The sequence below is a fragment of the Ostrinia furnacalis genome, unplaced genomic scaffold, assembly GCF_004193835.3.
Source record: "Ostrinia furnacalis isolate ACB-3 unplaced genomic scaffold, ASM419383v2 OfSCF0069, whole genome shotgun sequence".
In the NCBI taxonomy this organism is placed as follows: Eukaryota; Metazoa; Arthropoda; class Insecta; order Lepidoptera; family Crambidae; genus Ostrinia; species Ostrinia furnacalis.
The window spans coordinates 208,375-232,022 of record NW_021130308.1 but is presented as its reverse complement, the minus strand read 5'-3'; the positions used below and the strand labels follow the sequence as shown (position 1 = coordinate 232,022).

General features: G+C 36.2%; 3 protein-coding genes across 3 annotated transcripts in view; 2 read left to right on the top strand and 1 right to left on the bottom strand.

The window, feature by feature from the left end:
- slf (C-type lectin domain-containing protein slf) overlaps positions 1 to 14,966 on the top strand; it is a 31,140-nt gene extending 16,174 nt beyond the window's left edge. Inside the window, exons 3-5 of the mRNA XM_028323303.1 lie at positions 12,818 to 12,997; positions 13,299 to 13,435; positions 14,345 to 14,966. Of these exons, the coding sequence (XP_028179104.1) occupies positions 12,818 to 12,997; positions 13,299 to 13,435; positions 14,345 to 14,590 (563 nt within the window). The 3' untranslated portion in view covers positions 14,591 to 14,966. The remainder of the gene's footprint in view (positions 1 to 12,817; positions 12,998 to 13,298; positions 13,436 to 14,344) is intronic.
- A 592-nt stretch (positions 14,967 to 15,558) lies between these two features.
- LOC114366422 (uncharacterized) lies at positions 15,559 to 17,853 on the bottom strand. Its single transcript, XM_028323294.1, has 5 exons — positions 17,581 to 17,853; positions 17,229 to 17,429; positions 16,610 to 16,756; positions 16,386 to 16,497; positions 15,559 to 16,296 (listed from the first exon to the last, which is right to left on the bottom strand). Exons 1-5 carry the CDS (start codon positions 17,734 to 17,736, stop codon positions 15,857 to 15,859), a joined length of 1,056 nt encoding a protein of 351 aa, XP_028179095.1. The 5' UTR covers positions 17,737 to 17,853; the 3' UTR covers positions 15,559 to 15,856.
- Positions 17,854 to 19,566: 1,713 nt separating this feature from the next.
- Positions 19,567 to 23,648, top strand: part of LOC114366698 (zinc finger protein 208) — a 28,703-nt gene continuing 24,621 nt past the window's right edge. Inside the window, exon 1 of the mRNA XM_028323644.1 lies at positions 19,567 to 19,657. The gene's annotated coding sequence lies outside the window, so the exon portion shown is untranslated. The remainder of the gene's footprint in view (positions 19,658 to 23,648) is intronic.

The window sequence follows — 23,648 nt, the reverse complement described above, 5'->3', positions numbered from 1 at the left end:
TAATAGACTTACTGGGAATGATATTATTTAAGACGCTTTTAGGGTAGTTTCAGGTGTAACGTTTTAAAAGAAACTTTAAAAGCTGCTGATTATATTAATTGGAAATAATTGCAATTAAAATTTGCATTTTACGATTAATACAATTAATTAGCTTTAAATTCAACTACATATAGACTGTCTTAATTGATCTCTACGGTAATTAAATATGTCGCAGGTATCGAATCATAAAGATTTTCGTAAAACAAATTGATAGACACGTTAGTACAATTTATTGATCTGTATAAAACTTTAAATGAGCATCTATTTTAAAACTGGTTTTGATTTATTAATATAAGAACAATCTAGTACGATGTAAAGCAAAACATTAATGATTATAAATAAAAAAGCTTACATTTCAACTATTATTTGTTTTAAAGAGCGTCAAAACTCGTTTCTGTCCAAAATGTGAGAAAAAATGTAATAATCGGTGCATACAAAAATGTACAGTCGATAGCATATCAACCTACCACAATTGATTTGAAATATCATACTTATTATTTTTAAATATCGTCATTTTGTGAAAACTATACTATACCTACATGTAAAAAAATATTCTATTTATTATAGATTGTATTTAATAAATATGTGTTATCGTCATAAGTACGAGTCAAAGCTTTTCATAAACTTAATTAAATAAAAAAGCAAAATATGTAGGTAGTAGGTACTATTCCCTCTACACGATTATAATAGAAACGGTGTTAACAAATTAAAAAAAAAGTCTTATTTATACCTGACAGATAAGGAATGATATAAAATTAACAGATTAATGATTAACAGACAATACCGGTTCAACCTTGAACCTTCATTTAGCTAGTCAATAACCTGTGGCCTCAGAGATTTTATAGAAACTGGCTTTTTAACATAACATCACAGATACACTAACAAAATAAATACAGGCTGCTCAATAAAGTTAATTCAATAATTTGACAGTCTTTAACTTGACTCTACCATTGAATTGAGAATGTTACTAGGTATGCAAAATCACTTGAAACCTATGTTACAGTTAAGCTTTTACATTTACAAATACATTAGTTTTTATTTCATTCAAAAATACCCAGTAGTTATGATTTTATAGGCATTCAAAGTTCGCTTAAATATTGAGTCCCGCCGACGGTCACGTGACCCCGTGTGACGTACATTCACAGCGTCCGCTCACTAGAAAACGGATATAAACATACTTAAATATTTTTTTTTTGTAAATACAAACTTATTATACATATTAACACCCAGACCCATCACAGAAATTAAAATTGAACCAAACCCAAACTTGATGCGATTGTGTCGTTTTATTGCGAATTACCTTCCAGCTCCATCATTAGACCCCGATTACTATATAGAATTAAAATACTCATCAATACAAAACGAACGAGCCCAAACTCGATGCATTTAAGTCGTTTTATTATAGAGTTCCTATGGCCACCTTCCAGCTCCATCATCAGATCAGCTCCATGTCATCATAATATTGCATGGTCATCCAAATCACATGTGTTTGCGAAATTTCAGCTTAATCGGTTGCCTGGAAGTGGGTCTTAATTCAGTTTGCAAGATTCCACCCATACAAATATGAGCCAGTCGTTGTAATATGACGTCACGCGCATAAAATGGCGGGCCGGCCGCCGCCCGCACTTTTAAAATTCAATATCTTGGAAACTAATTAACGTATCGAAATAATTCTTTCACGTGTATTTTTTATTTTTAACAGAGAATACAGAAAGCTAAAAAACAAAATTAGTGAACATTCTTCATTGACATGTATTCTTCCAAAACGCGAATTTCCTACAGTTTTCAAAAATAATGGACTAGATGTCCCTTTCTCACTACCATGTAACTTAATGAAAAAAATTAAATGTCATCGGCTTATGATCGCGCCGGCGATGGCGATCTGCATTCTGCACGCTTCGGTTTGGTTGAAGCTTATACAATGTATTTGAAATTAATAAGACGTCAGTCCTATTACAAGATAAATATAAGAAAAAATCATGAAAACAATGTTTCATCATTTGATATTACGTCGTAAAAGATCAGATTTTAACCAATGTTAAAATCATGCTGTATGTGTCGCCTGGCGGATGCTGTTATAATAACGTTGATATTATTCATGTATTCAAAGGCAATATAAAAAAAACGCGAATATTAATTATTTAAAGTATAATCTGGTTTATTTCTGCATTTACGGACAATATGGATCCCATCTTCAATAACGAACAAAGTAATTCAATGACGACATGCTCGTAGTATTTACATTAGGTAAGTTATGATTACTTTGTGATTTATGTTTTATGGAAATTAATTTATACAGTGATACACAGCAATAAGTTATAAAACCATTCTACACGTCATCCTTCCTAGTGATAACATGTCAGCTGCTGTTATTGCGATCCTAGACGTATACAAAATAGTTTAGATATCACTAGCTAAAAGTAATTTAAAAATATTTTTTTATTTCTTGGGCTTGAAAATCTAACCAGCAAAGAAAAAGTTAAAGGTTAGTTCCAAAAAGTTCTTGCCACTGGCTGGTTTCAATGGTCACTTAGAAAAAAAAGTAGAGCGATCATGGGTCGTTGGCCTCGCAAGGTCACGGTCGCGCTCGAGGACGCCGCCACGCCCCGCCCCGCACCCCGCGCCCTGCCCGGGGAAAGTGAACATTACGTAACAGCCTGCGGTTTTCCCTGAAGAATTCGCGCGGCAGACATTGTCACAAGACTCACTCGCAAACAACTAAAAAATAACTCTAACCCACAATAATAAACCGCGAACAGTGACTTTGATTGAAGTCAACAGTAGTGACATCTTTTAGTAATAAATACTTTTTTACATTTTTTTTTTCGGAAAGTTTTGAACACTTCGAAATATTTCCAACGCAGTTAATCATCTTAAGCCTAGGCGCAGACCATCGATTTTTCGTCGGCCGATAATTTAGTCGGGCTGTTGATCAGTATGGGCATGTATGCAAGTGGCACATTACACCGATTCGATTTGCTCGATTCTTCATACAAATTAAAATCGGACCCAACTATCGGCCAACTAAAAATCGGTGGTCTGCGCCTAGTCTAAACATACCTAATAAACTTTAAACGTCGAAAAATATTTAAATAGCTCGGATCGTTGTGGGGATGGAATATTTTGAACCCAACAAGAGCCGGTTTATCGAAGAGAAAAACAAATGAAAATTTTCTCTACAACAACCGTTTTCATTCTAGTTTTTCCTTTCGATACTTTCTTGTGCTTTACTGGCAAGAAATAAATTTTAAATAAAAAATAATCGCATCAAAGGTGAACCATTGTAAAATTAAGATGATTCAGTTGAATCGTCACGGCTAGCTGGGTTTGTAGGTTAGGCTGGGTATTTAGACTTTTGACGAAAGAACCAAAGATGATAAAGATAGAGTTTAACGCAATCATGCAATAGTCATTGCCATGTAATGAAAGTATCTGACTCTACATTCTAGGAAAATAATTCATACTTTATTTTTCAAGTTAGTAGTGACTATGACTCTCCTTTTGAAAAAATATTCCAGCAACTTATCTCTCTCATATTTTTATGAACTATTTATTCAGGAAAAACCAGGGTTTTACAGAAAAAAAGGTTACAGACTACAAATTGACAATTTTACATCCAAGTTTAGAACTCTACCATCTATTTTTAGTTATTCCCAAACTGCTTAGTAGTTTGTCGGCAACTAAGCCTCGTATTTATGTAATACTCATAAATACTAATTAACATTGACTTACTTATTGTTTAGAATATTACATTGTCTATACCAGGTCCACTCTAAAATAATTCCGTAAGAAATGCCTGAGAATATTATGTAAATGTAAACGAAACCGAGATGGAATGAATGAGTCCACCTAGTTTAAAAGTTTATGATAACCGGTTAACTTTAAACTTTCGAGTTACTCGTGCCAGCAGATTTGGATCAGATTATTTTGTAATGGTAAACAAGTACTTAGCATAAAAGGTGACCGAATAGTGAGTGACTACCATAAAACAGAAATTATTCATAAGAAGACTATGAATGAATTCATGAAATATTCATAGTCTACTTGTGATAAGACATTTAATTTTACTACGATAGATAGATACGTGGAAAGTTTTTTTAGTGTCCAAACGAGTACGAGTATTATATTAAATAAATAAATATAGTTATAATTAGTTGGTGCAGCCTAAGAAATCATACCTAGTTAATAATAATTTAATCAGCAATCTAAAAAGAACCATATTGTTGTGTACCAAATAATAGGACTTTACATGATAATCTCAAAACTATAAGGATCCCTATACTCACGAATATAACACACTTGACTGGTGTGGCAGGTATAGCACGCCACGAAGTCAGGTACCAAGAGAATAACAACTCATAACAATTAACGGCGGTGTTATATCATTTAGGTATTGTCATTATTACAATGGTAGGAAAACGGAAACAAGATTTGATAAGATTGAATGGTAAATCGACCGACCGTTTCTTTACACTAATTTCATAAATAGACTCTTAAGAATATTTTCGGTAGAGATACCTTACTATACATATAATATTTAACTTTATTATACAATCAATCGTCTCTCTATTGTAATTAATTAGACTTCAATATAAACATGGTACTATAACGTCTAATTACGTTATATAAACGTTGAGAATAACGTTACATCAATGTATTCTATTTATTTTAGATAAGCATAGAACCTAATTGATTGAATAACTACTGACAAAAACTATAAAAACATTTCCCACGAAATACATACCTACATAATATCATCTTAACATACCTACTTATTCAGTCTTCAATGAAAAAGAAAAATCTTTATTCCATTTAGACCAGGCACTTACGAATAGGATTAAAGCTCTACGAGGGTGACATATTGTTTTAGAGATAACATAGAAATATTAATCTAAATATTTATAAGGAGAAACTGACTGACTTAGTGACATATCAACGCACAGCCTAAACGGCTAAACGTAGGCATTTGAAATTTAGAAGGGACGTAGCTTAGGTACCGTAGAGGTGCACTAAGAAAGGAATTCCCGAAATTCCCACAGGAAAGGAAATTTGGCATGCAGATTCCTTAGTAAACTTAAAGCTTAGTTACAACAGGATATTGCAAAATTCCCACGGGAACGGGAGTTAGCGGGAAAAAACATTTGTATGAAAAAATCTAAACCGCGTAAGATGGATGAAGGGGGTAAAACGGGATCCACGCGTACGAAGTCACGGGCGGCCGCTAGTAAGTTGTAATAGGATAACAAATATTTATGAGTAGGTAGGTACTTAGTTACTTACTTACTTAATTTTTTGGGTAGCTGACACCATTAACCAATAATTCTAGGGCACAACTTAATTGTTACAACATTTTAATCCAGTTTAAACCGAGCTTTCTATTTATTGCACCCAGTAGCTTTTATAACTTAGTCAATTGAATTCACAAACCGGTGGCATCAGGTTCCCCTTGCCATGCAAAATCAGGGAGAGTTGCGTTTTGGCTAAATAAGTCTGTTCAAAGAACTTTTATTTTCGTTATCAGTCGTTAAGTTTAGTAATTTGGAGCGCATTGTTTTGTCTGCTCTACATTCAGTTAATAGGTGCTTTGTCTGCGTCTTTTATGGTAAATATGACCCAGAGGTAACGTATGTATACGAATGTGTTACTTAACGTATTTCTCAGCTTCATTTCTACAGTAACTTTACCTACTTTGCATAATTACATCACGTGAGTCATTCCCAGCACTCAATACCAACATTATGTCTTACTCAATGTATGCTAAGTACAATTTGTTAGTAGCTCCTGTTTGCCTAATTGTTTTATTCAAATGCAGTTCAATAAACAAGGTAGAATCAATGGTTAAATCCTTTAGAACTTCGTGGTTTAGATCATTGAATTGTTAAAAAAATCTAAAATATTAGTAGGTAACTTATGCCTAGATAGATTTAGCATACCTACTTAAGTATTACGTGTGTTGTACTAGTGATATTTGATGTCACAACCCCAATGTCAGATATAATGAGTCACCACAACCGCCTAACGAGGCTTAATGGGACTGACAAAATACACTAACTGTATACTCTTTCCGAGGAAGTAAAAAACATTAAGTTTTTAAAATCGACGTGTAAAATATATAAATTTTAAAACCCTTTCCTAGTTTTATTAAAAAACACAAATGTAGATACGATATCTAGGCACTGTATACGATATTAAGGGTCGTTTCGATTTTGTGATCAAGGTCTAACGTCTTTCTCTAGGTTCATTTCAGGTACAATTTTATTTTTACTCTACACTGCTTTGTCTACTCAACTGTAAAAATTACGTCTTTTGTTTAATCCATAGTTATTTATGTTATCAACATGACAAATTGCAACAAAACGATTGGGCTAAGTGGTTATGGGTGGTTTAAGGTAAATTTGTAAACATTATTCAGCGTTTGAACGCGATTCACCTTCAAGCGAGCGCCTTGACAGGAGACATCTTTACTGTACGGCTCCTGTACGCATAATGGCAATCATTAAGTGGAATTAATAATTTTAAGATAATGCTGAGTCTGTTTTGGCTCAGGGCCGCCTGCACTCATCGTCACACCGCATTATAGTCGTAATAAGCGGCAATGCTTGTGGAACAACACATGGCTCCCGGTATTATTTTTCATGGAATAAAAAACTTATCGAGCAAAATAAATTACCAGAACTTAGAGCTTTCTTTGTGAAAAGATATTTGTAGGAAAGCGACAAAGCCTATTTTTACCGTAATAAATTATGTGATAAGATCTTACTCGTATTTATTACAAGCCACATTCAGTTATCATAAATGCTGCTTTTAAATACTGTATTCGTACATAACCTTGCTGATGATCTAAAAAAAGCAAAGAACATCCATTCAACTGTTAACCTCTAAAATTAAAGTAACCACGATTCAAAACAAATTATGATAATCCAACAATAAGAGATCGAGAATGCATTTCATAATTTTGAATGCATAATACGAAATACGTGATGCAAATAGGTGTTATTAAGTCTAAAACATTGCAATAAAAGTAGCTAATAGAGTGATTATGTGCTTATAATAGCAAATGTAGCCTTCAAGAGATATTATTGATGGGTTTTCGTAACATATTTATTAATATAAAGGTTGTTCATTGGACAATAGCTATTGAAAGCTTTCGACACTCAAAGCTCTCGAAGCGTGCAAGAGGGCTTACCGTAGCAACTGTAAATATACTTAATAAGTAAAGGGTTTACTATACAGTCAAGTCGGATAGAGAAGACACGCTAAAAGCATCCTCATCCTACTGATATTGCTAGTCGTGAAACATAAAACCGAGGCCTCTACATATTGAAAATTTCATTTCAATAAAGCTTCATACTGTACTTTTGTAATGTAATTTGGGAATATAACGAAGTGATTTCGATTCGAAATTAAATGTTATATTGTCATAACCATAAGTACTGGCTAGATTTTAAGAGATATGTGTAGGTACTTTAACGCAGATATTTATGAAGAGTCCTTATAAGAGATAGATGAGATCACGACGTAGAGCTTATACAAACTCTACGTCGTGATTTCTATCGTGTCAGAAAGACAAAGAAGCCGCTATTTTGAAATACTTATGCCAAATATTAGATCCTCTGATAAAAACATGGTGATACCCATCAGAAACAACTATGATATCGTTGCGGAGTCATCATTTAACGATTTTCTGTCATCTATCACGTTCGCAGTGTACACGATCGTTCATAAATTAGGGGAGACTGGCCCAAAGCGGGCACCTTAAGGTAAAGTAGGAAAAAAACACACAGAATAAGCAAAACGGAATAAGTTTTTATCGTGATCAGTTACTACATTTATTGTAGTTTGACATGGCGTTTTCAAATCATTCATTTGTCTAATATATAAAAAGTAGGCACTCAAATACGAAACACTATCACTTGCTCACTTTGCCCGAGGGGGTGGCCTAAAGCGAGCACCGGCATACGGGCAAAACGGGCATGCAGAGGGCAATAGTTTTATTTTTATTTTTACTATATAATTTTGACCTTTGAATAATAAGGAATGTCTCTATTCAAACACAGAATGAGAATCATACTTTCTGTATTGCGAAAAAATAGATTCTAGACATAAAAATTCATCAAACAACATAAAAATTAAAACCTAAAACTAATCAGAAGGAACTCTCTTTGAATAATGCAGTCTTGATTCATTATCTTTTAGTATTTTGAAGCTTTTGAGCTGAAGTATTGCAGCTTCACTCCAAGAACCTTGTTGTGATTTTCTTTTATATTTATTTACCATCTAAAAAGTCAAATAATAAGACATTAATGTCGACACTAAAGTCTGTTTTTCTTGGCTTGTCCAATATTGTAAACAATCTTAATATTCCTTTTTAACGAAATAATTCGTTTTAAAATAAGATAAACACAAAGCTCACAACCTACATATTATTATGTAGGTAAGTCATCGTTGAACACCGATATCTTTTCAAATCATTTAATTTATTAATTTTTTTCACTGATATTACTTTAAAAGTTATAAAAAGATTGTTTACATTGTTCGACTAGCAAAGAAAAACGGACTATACCTCTACGATAAATATAGAGGACTTACAATAAAAGCAAGTTAGTTTATATGGCTATGAAGAGGGTAAAGTGAGCATGCTCATTCTGCCCTGCTCACTTTGCCTTTTGCGCCACACCACGTTTCATAAAACATAAACTATAATTCCTTTTTAATAATTTTCAAGGAAATATCCTTAAAACACGCTTAAATAGGTGCAACACATTACGCATACATTGATAATAACGTACGTCACTCAGTTTAATCCAAAACACAATGAACATACCTTTGTTTTTTCATATAAAATTGACGAATTTCGTTTATCGCTGTCCACGCGTGGTGTTGTCACTCGGAGGTGGCGCACACGACTTCCGCGGGAGCGGCGGGGCGGGGGGATAACGTTAACAAGACAAGACAACAAGTCGAGCAAATGAGTGTAAGTTTAGAGGGGGGTGCCCGCTTTAGGCGGAGTGCCCGCTTTGGGCCAGTCTCCCCTAGTCACAATAATATCACAAGACCTGAGTTTTGCAATACAGCCTTCATCCAAATTAACCGTGCCTTTCGACATTGCAAGCCGATGCTTGTTTTATCTAGTTTTAATATGATTGGCTATGCTGGATCTATTGATAGGAGTGTGTGGCGGAATACGTAGCCCTAAGCGGTTTATTGTTGTGTGCAAATTGCAATTAATTTAGCGGATCGAAGTGTAAAGTCGCTATTATCGAAAGGTAGCAGACTTAACAAATATGAGTAAATATTTAGTGTGATTCAAAATTTATCAATCAATCTAAACCGTACCACACTTGATGTTTGTAGTAAGGCCATCGCGGCATCGGTTGAGAAGCTATTTTTCCTAAATTCGTAGTACCTACTACAACCGAAACCACTGAAGCTGTAAATTTTAACTGACCCTTAAAACTGACTTTTATTTAGTTGTCTAGTATTTTATTTACTTTTATAAGTCCTTGATAGACTTTATAGACTTTTATTTAATTTTATAAGTCCGTAGGTTTTGATAATGAAATTTTGCGGAACCCTTTGCGCGCGAATATGGCGCGCACTGAACCAATAAAGCTCGCTAAACATCGCTCTTTCGCGCGCACCTCAGTTGCGCAAAATGTGCGTCAAAATTCGCAGCTTCATTTGCAGCTTGAAACAATCGCACATCCGTTTGTCTGTCAACAGCAAGGTCTCAGATGATTGTCCGAGGCGTGCGAACATTAACTAAGTAACGGCGCAATCATGGCTCATTACTATATTTGTGCAATTGTCTGTAATTATTCCTACGACTGCAAAAACCCAAATTCTCGTGGGCTTCAATGAACTGTCCGTAGTTGGTTGCATGAAACAAAAAATTCGAGTCAACACGAGGAATACATGCATCGTATCGTATAGTAGTGGTGTGAAAACGTTTGCATAAAAATAACAATACAAAAATAGCCATGTGCAAATTCTGAGAGAGTTGCTAAGCATAAAAAAAACTTCTCGAGTTCTGTGTGCCTACCATGAGTTTACGTTAGGTGTGCTCGCTAGCGACTGCGTAAAAAAATGACATTTAAATGTATGACATATTGTGCAGCGCCCCTAGCGGCTACTTTCAAGAAATAAAATCTTCATAGAATTTTTTGACGTATTCGCTAGCGAGCTCACCTAACGTAAACTCATGGTAGGCACACTGATGCTTTTTAGTTTTTCCCTAGAAAAACTCGCAGTGAAAACTTTAATAAATATTTTATGAAACCTATTTCATAAAAGATATTTATCAAAGTTTTCACTTCCAATTTATGAAATAAATCCTTATCCTGAATAAATGCCACAAAACGACATTTCTCCGGCATGATTCCATTGATTTAAGTGCCTATTCAAAACGGTATTGCAAAATGTATTCGATTGTTCTTGTATTCAGCTATAAATTTCTCATTGAAATTTCTACCTTACTGTGTTTATTTGTTTTCTTATCCATTGAAATTTGGTCACATTACCGACATATTTACTATCTACATAGATTTTATTTACCCAACTGATAACTTTGTTCAGTTGCTAGACGTTTAGAGGTAAACATTTACCGAGTCACATGACATCATCACAATCATTGAAGAGTCTGAATCCACTTAACCGTCTGATTGAAAGTTTATTTAATGACAATACTCTAGGTCACCTAGGTCTATCAGCCCAATGGTTAATTAATAAAGCGCAACGTACAGCGATCCTTGGCCCAGTTGGCAGTTGGCAACGTGACTGGCGCATCTGTTGTGCTTATGCGCCAACGTCGCATCGCCAACATTGATAAGACAGCCGTCCAACGTTTTAACACAAGAACACGCGTGGGTCATCAATACGACAATGCGTACGATTGTTGATTAATATGAAAAGCGCATCGCCTCCTTGACCTGATTGGCTCTACGTGACACCTCACGCTAGAATGAAAGAACTTGCACACTTAAAAACGTATATTGTACGTTTGGTTTTTTAGCTATACTTACATACTTTTTGAAAAATCATGATATAAAAGCTAATACGTCGCTGTTCGGAACTGGGCTAATCACACAATAAAAAGTGTTTCTCTCTTAAATCAATGGGATTTACAAGCGCCAAAATATTTAATGGCAAAAATGCGCAACGGATAGGCATTCCTTGGCCCAGTTGGCACTTATTCCCAATTCGCGAAAAATGAACCTGCCAAGTCGGCAACAGGGCCTCCTAGATTAATTTTAATCTAACGTATGAAAAACTTCTCTGTAATAGGTACAAATCCGTAAACTTTTTTCAATTTTGTTTAGTATGTAATTCATGAACGTAACGCCCATAGCTATCAATTATGAAACCCAAAGTATTATTTAATACCGGTAGTAAATAATAAACAGTAAAATAAGCACAGAAAGTACCTCAGGTTATGCTATTAAATAAGTTACGTTTTTATTAAACCAGCCTCATTTAGCGGGTTAACAAATATGGTTATGTTAAATAACAAACATAAATGATGATTACAAAATTAGTTACTCTTGTAGTAGGTAATAACATTTAACAAATGTCCGACAAACAAATCTGCGTTTAACATCATTAACTGGACATCTCCGAGGCTATTATGGACTAAAGAACGTAAAGAACATTAAGCTGCAAGTCTATAATAAGACGAACCAACCATTTGACATCTGCTATTAGATAAAAATACGAGGACGTCCAGTCGTTAACGGAATCTGGTCGGGTTTTATTTTATTCGGTTTTAATTAAGGTAATTTATCTCTGATTAGATCTCTTCAATGTATATGCATTTCAAATACATCATGGCCATGTTAAAAAAACATTAACATGAAGCTACAAGTAAGTACACCACTTGAGAAACAAATCGACAACAGAAACTTACGTCCTTATACATAAAAACAGTCTGAAGAGTTTATTGTTTTTTAATGTATATTAATATAGTATTAATCGAGATTGTACATAAACTTAAGCTTCAGATAATCTTAGCAACTTACGAATACTTAATTATGTTATAGAATTCCTTAAAAACCGAAGTAGAGTTCGGTCACGTCTACCTAAATCTGGCGTCCCTATTCGCAAGCAAAGGTCGCTTAGGTCGCATCATAGCGATCGGTCGTTATGTAACATAGCGATTGCGACATCACAATTATCGGGGTGTTCGGAGGAGCCCAATGTCACGACCGTGGCAGATCAATCCGTGGGTACACGACCTGCGCGCGGGGTCGACACTTGTCTATTAGCGTTGGCTCACCGTGACCACACGTCGGTGTAAATCATTTACCAATATTTATGCTATGAGTACACGGCTAAGACCCTCGTTACCTCATAATAGAATAAATTTTAAAACAATAATACAGCATAGTACTTGTGCATTTATTTTGTGCTTCTGAAGTATTTAACTATTATTTATGTTGGTACTTTAAATCTGAAGTTGCTTACTTCAGTCTCTATTTGTGATGCCTAAAACGAAAAGCTCCTGATTTATTTCGTTAACTAAGCTTTGAAAGCTTTGTATGTATAGGTAGAGACGGTGAAAATTCAGCTTATGACAGTCTTAAGCTTACATAAGTTTTTATAATTCCCTATGCAAGCTTAACTTATCTATTCTGATGGTATTCTTGAATAGAACCCCGAATAGACAGAACTATAAAAAGCACTATCTATGCTACTAGTAAGACCAACATCTTTTGTGCTTTTATAAAAAAAGCTATTCATGACAATCAAAGATACTGACTGACCCCAAAATTTTATTTTTCAGGACCAAAGGAGTTCTTCTACCGAGGACACAACTACTTCTACAGCGGCCATGTTCCCGAGCTAGCCAACAGGAAGGTGGACTGGCTAGACGGCCGTAACATCTGCCGCGAATACTGCATGGACCTTGTCTCTATGGAGACGCAGGAGGAAAATAATCTAATCTTCAAGCTTATCCAGCAAAGTGAGTTTAGTTTTAAAGTCATTATTAAGAAAAAAATTAAAGTTTATACTAGGTCTTTGAGAAACATTGTAGGCATGCGGAAAATATATGCGAGAGTATTATTGATTACAAAATGCAAACCATTTAAAAAAATAAGTAATAGTCTCTGGAACTCTGGTAACTAGTAGGTATTTTGAATAACTCAGTAATATTCGAATAGTGTCTAAAATAATAATTGTTTGTAAAGAAGAATATATAGATATGCTAAACAAATTTTTTTTTTTCTATAAAAAGTTTTATTAATAACCGCTGTTAATTCCAGATGATGTGCCGTACATCTGGACGTCAGGCCGTCTCTGCGACTTCAAGGGCTGCGAATCCCGCAAGGACCTGGAGCCCAAGAACGTCTTCGGATGGTTCTGGTCCGCCAACAGGGAAAAGATGGCGCCCACCAACCAGGTATGTTCAAATACCTTCCTACTACATATTTTTTACCTATATTGCATGCGCATGTGGGTGTATATTATGGTTATGGGCTTTTGGGATTTAGATTTAGACTGAAACTTAAGTACTGATCGGATCCTGCAAATAGATTAGTAGACCTTCCCAAATCCCAACGCTTAACACTTTCATGGACAGTGGACTGCTATAGCATATTCATAACAATTAAACTTCTAATGTGTCTGGGCTACTGTCCGGGAAAGTGTTAAGATAAGTTCTTTTGAGAGTTGAGGATCAGTATTTCAACGCTAATTCCTACTTAGTTGCAAAACATTAAAGTTTACTCCTTCTACACAAAAATAATTATCATAATGAAATATTAGCACTTGCCATATGTTTGTCTCGAAGCGCTGGTAGGGCCCAAAAGATAAGGAGACATGTAAAGTGCCCCATAAGGGCTACCTTTTTCTTTTTTTATTATTTTCTATTGACGTTCATAAGTGCCACTTGTGGTCTAAACTGAATAAATATTTTTGATTTTGATTTTGATTACAAGATAATTGGTAGGTACGGAGTTTGCTAGAGACTATTGTGGAGAGAAGTAAACAACTCATAACTTCGTAAGGCACACACAGTGAGGCGGCGAAAGCCACAGCAAAAGGGAAAATTTGCCGTTTCCGGCACGTACCAACTTACTTTTCCGAATCATAACTTTTGTGAAACGCAACCACGTGATGTAGTAGGTATTTTACATTACCTACATTGAAAACAAAGTTTTATAAGTTCCTGCTATTGAAAGGACCTCTAAGTTAAGAGTTGGGGTCTCTCAACTTAGAGAAAATGGGTTCGATTATTATAAGTTGGAAAAAAATCACTTAGCCACATACGAGATGATAGAATCAAAATTAACTGTTTTTTGTTTCCCAGATCCCCAACGGCTGGGGCTACAACCCATGGTCGCAGACCGGCCACAAGAAGCAACGTCAGCCTGACAACGCTGAATTCGACATCAACGGAACCACAGAGTCCTGTATGAGCGTCCTAAACAACGTCTACAACGACGGCATCGCCTGGCACGACGTCGCCTGCTACCACGAGAAGCCCGTCGTCTGCGAGGACTCCGAGGAACTTCTCAACTACGTCGCCAGTACCAACCCCGGCCTCCGTCTGTGATCCAACTAGCGTAGTAGCCACTCCAATCAGGGTCTCATTTACATTACCATTGAGTTCAGTATCCGATATCATTGATGTAGTAGACTTTTAATTTCTCCTCATAGATAAAATAAGGTACAAATTAGATATCTACTTCTGCAATAAGCATACCCTCATCACACTCCAACACAGTATTTATTCGTCGGTATACATCACAAAAACTTGCCATAAACTCGCTTTTGGGATAGCCTTCCATCAACACTGCCTTTATTCCGTCGTACAACAGAGTGTACAGAATAGTTATTTAAGACTTAATATGTAACTTAATTAGGTTTATTTACCTAAGGGAAGAATTTCTACTTGTATATAAAATAATAAAATTAAAAACAATAAAAATTATCAACAATGTTTTATTCTCTCAAAACTAGTAAAGAGACATTTTAATGGCACTTATGTATAATCTACATTTTAAATCACAACACAATTTCTTTGTTTTATGTAGATGATACGAAATCTAAAAATAAATTCGTATGTTATTAATTATTAGAAAATCACAAGTTGACATGATATGGTGTAAATAGTTTTCTACCAAGACACGTTCGCTCGGCACAAAATCAGCTTAATATGTTTCAAAAGGAATTATTAATTAATTATTATGATATTTGATATCGATGGTGGGGTATACATTTTTATTTTTATTAGTCCTTGATGCTAAGGAGAATTTTTATTGCACAGAAAAGCTGTAATGGTATCTAAACTTTACTAACTTTGCAACAAGGCTAGAGAGCATAAATATACTGTTCTACATACCTATTATATGGTAGGTATTATAACAATTATAATATCACTCGTTTTAAGTATCTTAAATATTACATAAAGAAAGTACCTACTTAAATACTAGTCAGGCAAAGATTTATCATAAATGCCTGCTTTCATTATAAAGCTAAACACACAAAATAAAAAATAGTCGTACAAACTTAACATAAACATAAAAATAATGGCTTCCTTATAACAAAAACAACACAAAAATATTATTCTATGAAGTCAAAAACAAAAATAGGAACTTGCCTAGTTAGAACAAATATCAGTCATGTGGCTAGTTAAGGTAAGTGATATTAATTAATACAATTAGTTAGGCTTATTAAGTAATAAGTACAAACATTGTAATATTGATTACAAAACTTGTTTTTAACTAGACCTAGACTACGTGATAAATCTAGAATAATTAAATTCAGAAAAAAGTTAGATGCATGATCAACATTACTCCTTAATTATTATAAAAAAAAATTATAGAATATCATCAAGTACGAAGTTTTGATTAATAAGTTTGAGAGAATGTCTTGAAGAGGCCCGCCCTACACGTTTCAAGTCGTGGTCTTTGTATTGCTCACACATGTTAAGATCTCTCATTTTGTTGGTGAGCACATTCAGAACATTGTACTCCCGGCCACAAACAGTAATATACATATGGGAATATTTTTCCATATCAGAGGGCGACAATGTGTACATGGGTTCTCTGGCAATTCCATATTCCAGGACAGTGCTGCCCTCTCCTGAACTAGAGTCGCACTCCTCAACCGTCTCTAACTGCGGCGCGCCGGCACAGATGTCGCTGTATTCCTCATAGGTGGTATTCATACTCATTGTGGGCAAATCTGAGTCAGCAAAAGCTGGCTTCAATTTACAACCCAAATGCTTGCGATGACTTGTGTAATTGATGGAAAGGTCTGTAAAATATTACACAAATAAAAATATATACTTTCACCAACAACATGCTTCGTGGTATTAATAAAATATTGTGATAATTATTAATTACTTTCAATGTACACAGCCTTATTTTTTTGTAAGAAAACTGGCCACAATTCCAACTCATCAATGATGTTCACTATGCCTTTGCCTTTTAAGTCCAGATATAAATCCCCCAGTACCTGCAAACAATAATGGAATAAACATTTTTGTTTCACATTTAACACTTAAACAAAGTTTTAAATTTTTCTTAAAATACATATTTAAAAATATGAATAAGTTTCTACGACTTACAACATCATTGTCTTTAGTTGTCAAGAGAGCAATAGGCAAGAAGTACACATTATCAGCACTTGTTATCAATGACCGTGCTTTTTCTATTGACCCAGCAGTCCACTCATTGGTAACACAATTTTTTATTTCACAGTCGTAAGTCAGGTCCTAAAAATATTTATTTTAATTAGGTAATAATATCATTGGAAATTAAATTTTAATGATTGGCAATTTTAATCATTATGTTACATAACTAAATATTAGAATATTACATAAAATTAGATAGTTACATTACATTATAAGGCCTAAAACAGAACTGTAACTGTGTGATTAAATTAAGTAAATAGATTCCCACTTAAATGACTATTTTTCTGAATTTAATGACAAATTATCTTAACCCAGATGGATGGCAGTTTTGGCATTTATTTTAGTTTAAAGAACATGAAACTTTAATTTCTTTTACTTATTAATTTGAAGTTGATTGAAGAACATTTTAATCTTTAATAATAGTTAAACTGGTTACTGTGTGTTAATAAATTCATTAGGTAAACAGGTTTCAGTAAATATTGGAAAATTATCATAATGGATACCAGGTACCTACACAACAAAACAAAATAGCAATATTATATTGTATACCTACTTTATCCATAGGAGTAACTCCATGGATGCTGGCTTCAAATACTTTGGTTGGATAATTCATGTGTTCAGGGGGTAGTTTCACATGCACTGTCTTCTCATTGGGCCATATATAAATGCCATAATCAATAAGCCAGATTAGAAACTGAGTATCCACTTTAACTACTCCACGAACCCATTTATCCTTCCACATCACTGCAATATACTTTGGAAAAATAAACATAATTTAGTAAGGTACTTTAGAACTGAAAGTATCAATATAAAACAAATTATGTACATTTCATTAGTGAATTATTGAATTGTTTATATTTATTACACTTCAAAAAACATCTAACAGAAAAGAATAACGTAGTTACCTCCTCATTTTTAACATCTGAAAGACCTGTAAGACTGCCATTCACATGTTGAGTTTCAACTGGATTTTCGAATAATTCATTAGTCTTCTTATCTTCTTCTTTTATGCAGAAAAAGGACCACGGATTAATAAATGTTGTAACAGTCACATTCATCATTTAAACAAAAGTTTTAATTGACAAACCAACAGAAAACCCCTGACTAAAATTATGAAAAACAATCAGCTGTCATTACAAAACAAATTGCAGAGTTGCAGAATTTTGCGCGGGAAAGAAAAAGAAGAAAGAATTAGTTGACCATAGACTATTGCAATAGTGAGTGGGCTTCCTCCATTTATCGCTCGTATCGAATAAGTATCTCAAAATGTTTGAGCTACAACTACAACGCATCACTAATAATGGCGCGTATTTTTAAAAAGTTTTAGAAAGTTTAAAATTACCTATTGTACTGACTTTTTTATAATAATAATTATTATTGGTGAAAAATTGTTATTGTTGATGATTTTACTTGCAGATAGGTACTCTTTTTAGTTAATAACAAAATAATATAATAAATGAAAAATGGCACAATTTGTGCGATCTTATCGCTATAAGACGGTTAGTTTTATACAAAAAAAAAAACATTTTATAACGCTCTTACTATAATGTTTTCACTCAGCTTTGCGCAATCAATTTTTATTTTTAATGATAATTAGACTAGGCGCAGACCATCGATTTTTTGTTGGTCGATAGTTGTGCTCGATTTTAAATTGTATGAAGAATCGGCCAAATCAAATCGGTGTAATGTGCGCACTTCCATACATGCCCAATGCCCATAGCCCGACTAAACTATCGGCTATCGGCCGACGAAAAATCGATGGTCTGCGCCTAGGCTTAAGATTACTTTAAGTATTATGTTTTTATTTAGCATCTTTAATGCCCCATTGCCCATCAACAAAATTAAAACACGTCATGACTGTTCCCTGCATGAAAATTCACAGAATATTCACATAAACCGCTCATTCTTGCAATTGCCGTGTCAGATTATCAGATTCTTATGTGGGTACCTACATACAAGATGTCAATTAAGTAGGTATGTACTCGTTAAGAAAATAAGCGCATTTGTATCTAGAATCAAAAACCACATTATGTATGTTAATTTCAATTCAATATCCTAATTTGTCGTCGTCAATAAATTGACGATCGCAACGAACGGACAAAGCCAACGGAGAGGTTGCGACAGGCGATGGATGGCGCAGTGGCGCGGAAATCGAACGATCTCGGGTTCAATTTTGATCGGGTCAGCTTCGAAAACTACCAAGAATGGTCATCGCTGAAACAGGTAAATAAAAATATTGCTTTTACTTCAATTTATTGGTTACTTATGATGTTATTTAGTATGTTTTAATGTGATTTGCACTTGTTTATTGGTGCTTTGTGTTTACGACTTAAAGGTTAAACAGTTTTTAATAGTAAGTTGTAGCTTTCCTAAGTTTTTACCTTGAAAAATGTCAACAGGAGTAAAGTCCCGGGAAAATGATACCTAGTGAGGTACTAGGTATTGTATAATGATGCTTTCTTGCTATTGTTTATTTAGATTCTTGCACTACCTATATCGTAAAATGGTTGATCACTAAGTATACTATAAGACAGATATTAAAGACTACCTAAAAGGTCTTATTACTAGATTTACTAGACTAACTTATGATAAAGGCTATTTTTTTATTCATTGGACATAATTATGTATATTGGTTAACAGTTTGATCAGAAGTGGTTTATCGACACGATTGTAGGTACATGGATGGGATGAGAGCTGAGCGAGGTCGCCGCGGGTAGGTCATGCCGCGAGGGTCACGCGGAGGTGACACCAACGTGCGTGCGACTCGGGTGGCTGCAGGCGGCAGGCGGCGCTGGTGTCGAAGAGCGAGCGGCTCTCCCGACGGCAGCGGGCGCACGCACGGAATGCAGCGGGCGCGGCGCGGGGCGCGGGCGGCGGCCGCTGCTGCCGCGGCGACGCTCGCTGCTGCCCGCCAGTCAGCCGCGCGCCACCGACACGAGTTGTTCGAGACGCGACGACAACCCGCAACACCGCCGCACGCAGGTATGTACCGCACGTGACTCACTCCGCATCTCCGCCGCCCGCTCACGCAGGATCCCGCTCCGGCCTATCCTGTTCACTAGAAATAGTCGGTGGGCAGCCGCGCCGACTGCTTCGGCCGGCGGCCTCGAAGCGGCGTCGTGGGCGCGATGACCCGTCATGTTTGCCAAACGAGAATCCCTAAATACTTGCCGGTCATCGCTTCTGCGGCTTTATCAGTGTTACATATTTATTATTTGCCGGCGGTGCGGTGAGGTCAGCTGGCGCGCGCGGCGATGTGCGCCTTATTGCGTGGGCAGTAGGGTCGAGCCGGCAGCAGTGCGCGACGTCGGCGACGCGGGCGCGCCCGACCTCGGGCTCTGCTCTGTCTTTGCTCTGCTCTTGCGTCGTTCTTAATACGAGTAGCTATAGATACCACATATGCCACTACCCAATGATTACATCGGAGCCGACCGCGATGTTGTCGCGACACTCCGCTCCGTTTCTTCCAGTTGTCAAAGGCTATCACACAATCTATTGCCATTGTCACAGTTCCATTGGTTTGTTTGTAGTATTGTCAAAACACAAATACTTAGGGAGGAAAATACAGCACATGATTTTAAAGCATGCGATGTGGCCAAGACCTTTACTTTTGGGACTTGTGGACATCGCACAGCTGTTTTATCATTATCAATCAATTAGAATTTTCTTTGGTTTATTTATTGTAATGAAAATTCCGGTAACTTAAAAAAAAACTTGTAACTTCAATGATAGACCTATTTACGTAGATGATAGGTCTGCATTTAGCAGCAGGCCACAACAACTTTTATTATCTTTAATTTTTATTGGCTACTGCATTAACTTGATAAAGAGCCAACTTTGCTGATATTGTGTGCTTGCACATCTACCTACATATTATACCTGACACTGTTCGTTGATGAAACGGCTGTTTGAATCAGAGTATGAGACCACTACGTGACTTACTTATCCTTACGAGCTTGTTAACTGTTGAATATTTCTACGCGGCTGTTGGCCACAATGACGTAGTCGTTGTTGACACGGGCGTGCGTGAGCTACTCTAAAGGCCCCTAAACCAGACTAAATATTAAGTTTTTGCTATAGCGAGCGACATGAAATATCTACGGAGTGTGTGCGGGTTGCCCGGCGACAAGGGATCTGCCACTCGTCCGATGGCGTCTTCAGCACCAGCCTTATGCGTGTAACACTTCTTGTCCCACGCCATTTTCGACTCTACCCCACAAATACACGCCTTAATATGCCGTGCTTGCGCGTCGTCAGTTATTACTCCGTGGATGCGAAGCTAAAAATGTTCCCGGCCTCGTACCATTTAAGGCTCATGGCGTTTTCGCCCGTAAAGGAAGGGGCCGGAGGACTATAATCGTCTGAGGGGCTTAGGCGTAAACAGTGTTTCGTACCCGCAGCAGGGTCGAGATCCCCGACGCACAAGAGTGAAAGTAGGGGGGTGGGTGGCTGCCGGGTGGCGGCGCACCCCGCAGGAGTGGTCGACCCGGGACTTCCAACTAGGATTTGCTAAATCTGCTGCTTTTACGCCGTCGCTGCCGAAAAAGCAAATTACGGTGTTAGGTCGGACGCGCGGCGTTCGTAATAGCAATTAGGGTTAGGATGATGGAAAAGTCGTTAATGCACATGAAGCAAATGACTTTCGAAATGGAGATGTACACGTCTCTAGTTTACTATATGTTAGGCAACGTATCTTTGGGATGACTGTTGTATCTTAATATACCTAGGTACCTACTAAAGGCAGGGTTTTGTTCCTAATACGGGTAAAAACGCTTTCACAAAATGTAAACTCTAAAGAACCGGTAGCTACAGGGTTGTTGAAGTGACCGGTAGTCGAATAGCCAGTTGGCCACCTGACGCTATTCCCAGGGTCCCTGAGGGAGCGAAATACATGACATAGGTAGACGGTTTAAACAGTCATATTAGTTATACATACATGTTACAAAAATTTACTTCCTTAGTTACCTAATTCGTTAAAGACTGAACTGAAGGACAAATTTTCAGGCATAAACGTTTTTGTAGACAATCTAAAAAACAATTATTTTATATTCTTTCAAATAATCCTTAAATACATATAAAAAAAGCTTAAATAACATAAAGCTACATAAAGTTTAACATTTCATTTCTGTCGCTTACGACCGCCTATTCTGGTGGTCCGCGTATCTAATCACATGACTGTGTCACAAAGCCAACTGCGGTCTCAGATTCAAATCCCGCTGCAGGCAAATTTTAGTTTAACATGATTATATAAATATAAATTAATGGTCATTATAACTGTGTTATAACTAAGCATTATGTATCTAAACTATTTCTAGTTTTTACCTATGCATATGTATGTATTGTATAGTAGGTTGTTAAAGCTCTGTTAATACAATTTGATATTAGGTAAGTAGTATTGGTTCATTATATAAATATTACAATCAGTATGCCTTAACATGCACATTTATTAAATTTATTGTTCACACGAGTCCCATCACCCACCATACATAAAATATTCAGCGCATAACAATGCATTAACAAGCTGTTAATTTTTCTCGCCGAGCTCAACAACCGGGTGTCAATTCAACCAATTATTTTTCAAATTAATATAACTTACTTTACAATAAGGTTTCATTTTATTTTGAGTAGAATTTTGCAGGTCGTTTGCAATTATTAGTTATGATTGATATTTTAAATAGGCTCTAGGTAAATTACTATCGTCCGCCATGAATAATAAGGTGAACTAGTTAGCAACCAACAACGCCCAGTACTTAAATCACTCGAAAAATCCCACACGCGGTCGGGTTCAAGAACCTAATTAGTGCATCTCGCAAGCTGACTGTTTCATGTCGGTGCACAGACTAGCGCTCACGGTCTACGTAGCTAGGTATGCCATTACCACCTAGCTAGGTAGGTTAGGTATACCATTACCACCTCGCCTCTTCGTCAGACCGACCATTCAGACTTATGTCATTATACCGTCATACCATGGACCTTGTATTTCTAGCTAAGTAAGTAACAAATTTAAGGCTTCCCAGTAGGTCCCAGCACAGAATAAGTAATGTAATAGTACCAAGGTAGTCCCAGTCTTGAACATTATCACAATGTCTGGAGAGATGAGACTACTCGAATTGTGATATCGCAAATTGTTTTGTATGACGCACAATACCGATGGACATAATTTCTGAATTAATGGCAACTTTTAACACAAAAAAATATGTTTGAAATTTCCATTTGAGAGCGATTTTTCAAGAGATTGCTGGACATTACGTTCTGCTACTGAAACTTTACAATTTAAATTCTGTTTTTTTTTTTGCGTTTTTAGAAATGTTTACCCATGCATGATTTATTGAATCTAAATAGGTACCTAACTATGTTCGCTTTAATCCCAATTTCAGACATTTTACCCGACTGCGCCAGAAGGAGGGTTATGTTTTTCATAATACCTATAAGTAGCTAGTTTATTTATATGTAAGGCTGAACCTGAAAAAACGTTAATGATTTCAATCATCTATCGTTTTTCACGACCTGAAAAACTCATGAGTGCGCTTTTCACCGTTGTGAAAATGGTCGACGCCACTGAAAGGGGTTTATTTTCAGTAGTGACACATCTGAAAACGATTTCAATAATAATAGGAGGAAAATATAAATAAACGCCTAAGTTAGGTAGTAGGTGTATGGGTCGATACGCAAACGCCTATCAAGTAATCATCCTATCGGTTACAGACCAATATCTGCATGGCATCATTGAATATTGAACGTCCACCGCGACGGCGTCAATTCACCGCTCGTGTTGCGTCACCGCATCCTTACCATAATGACGTGTATCGCAATGCGTATTCGATTTCGCACGTGTTTCCCTGATTTCCCTGGGGATTCGCGGAATCGCTGCTTAATCCTTCCGGAGGACGCTGCTTGATAATGCTCCGAAAAGTTCATTATGAAACAGGATTGGAAAGTTATATCGTTAGTGTCAGTGGGAAAATAACACGGT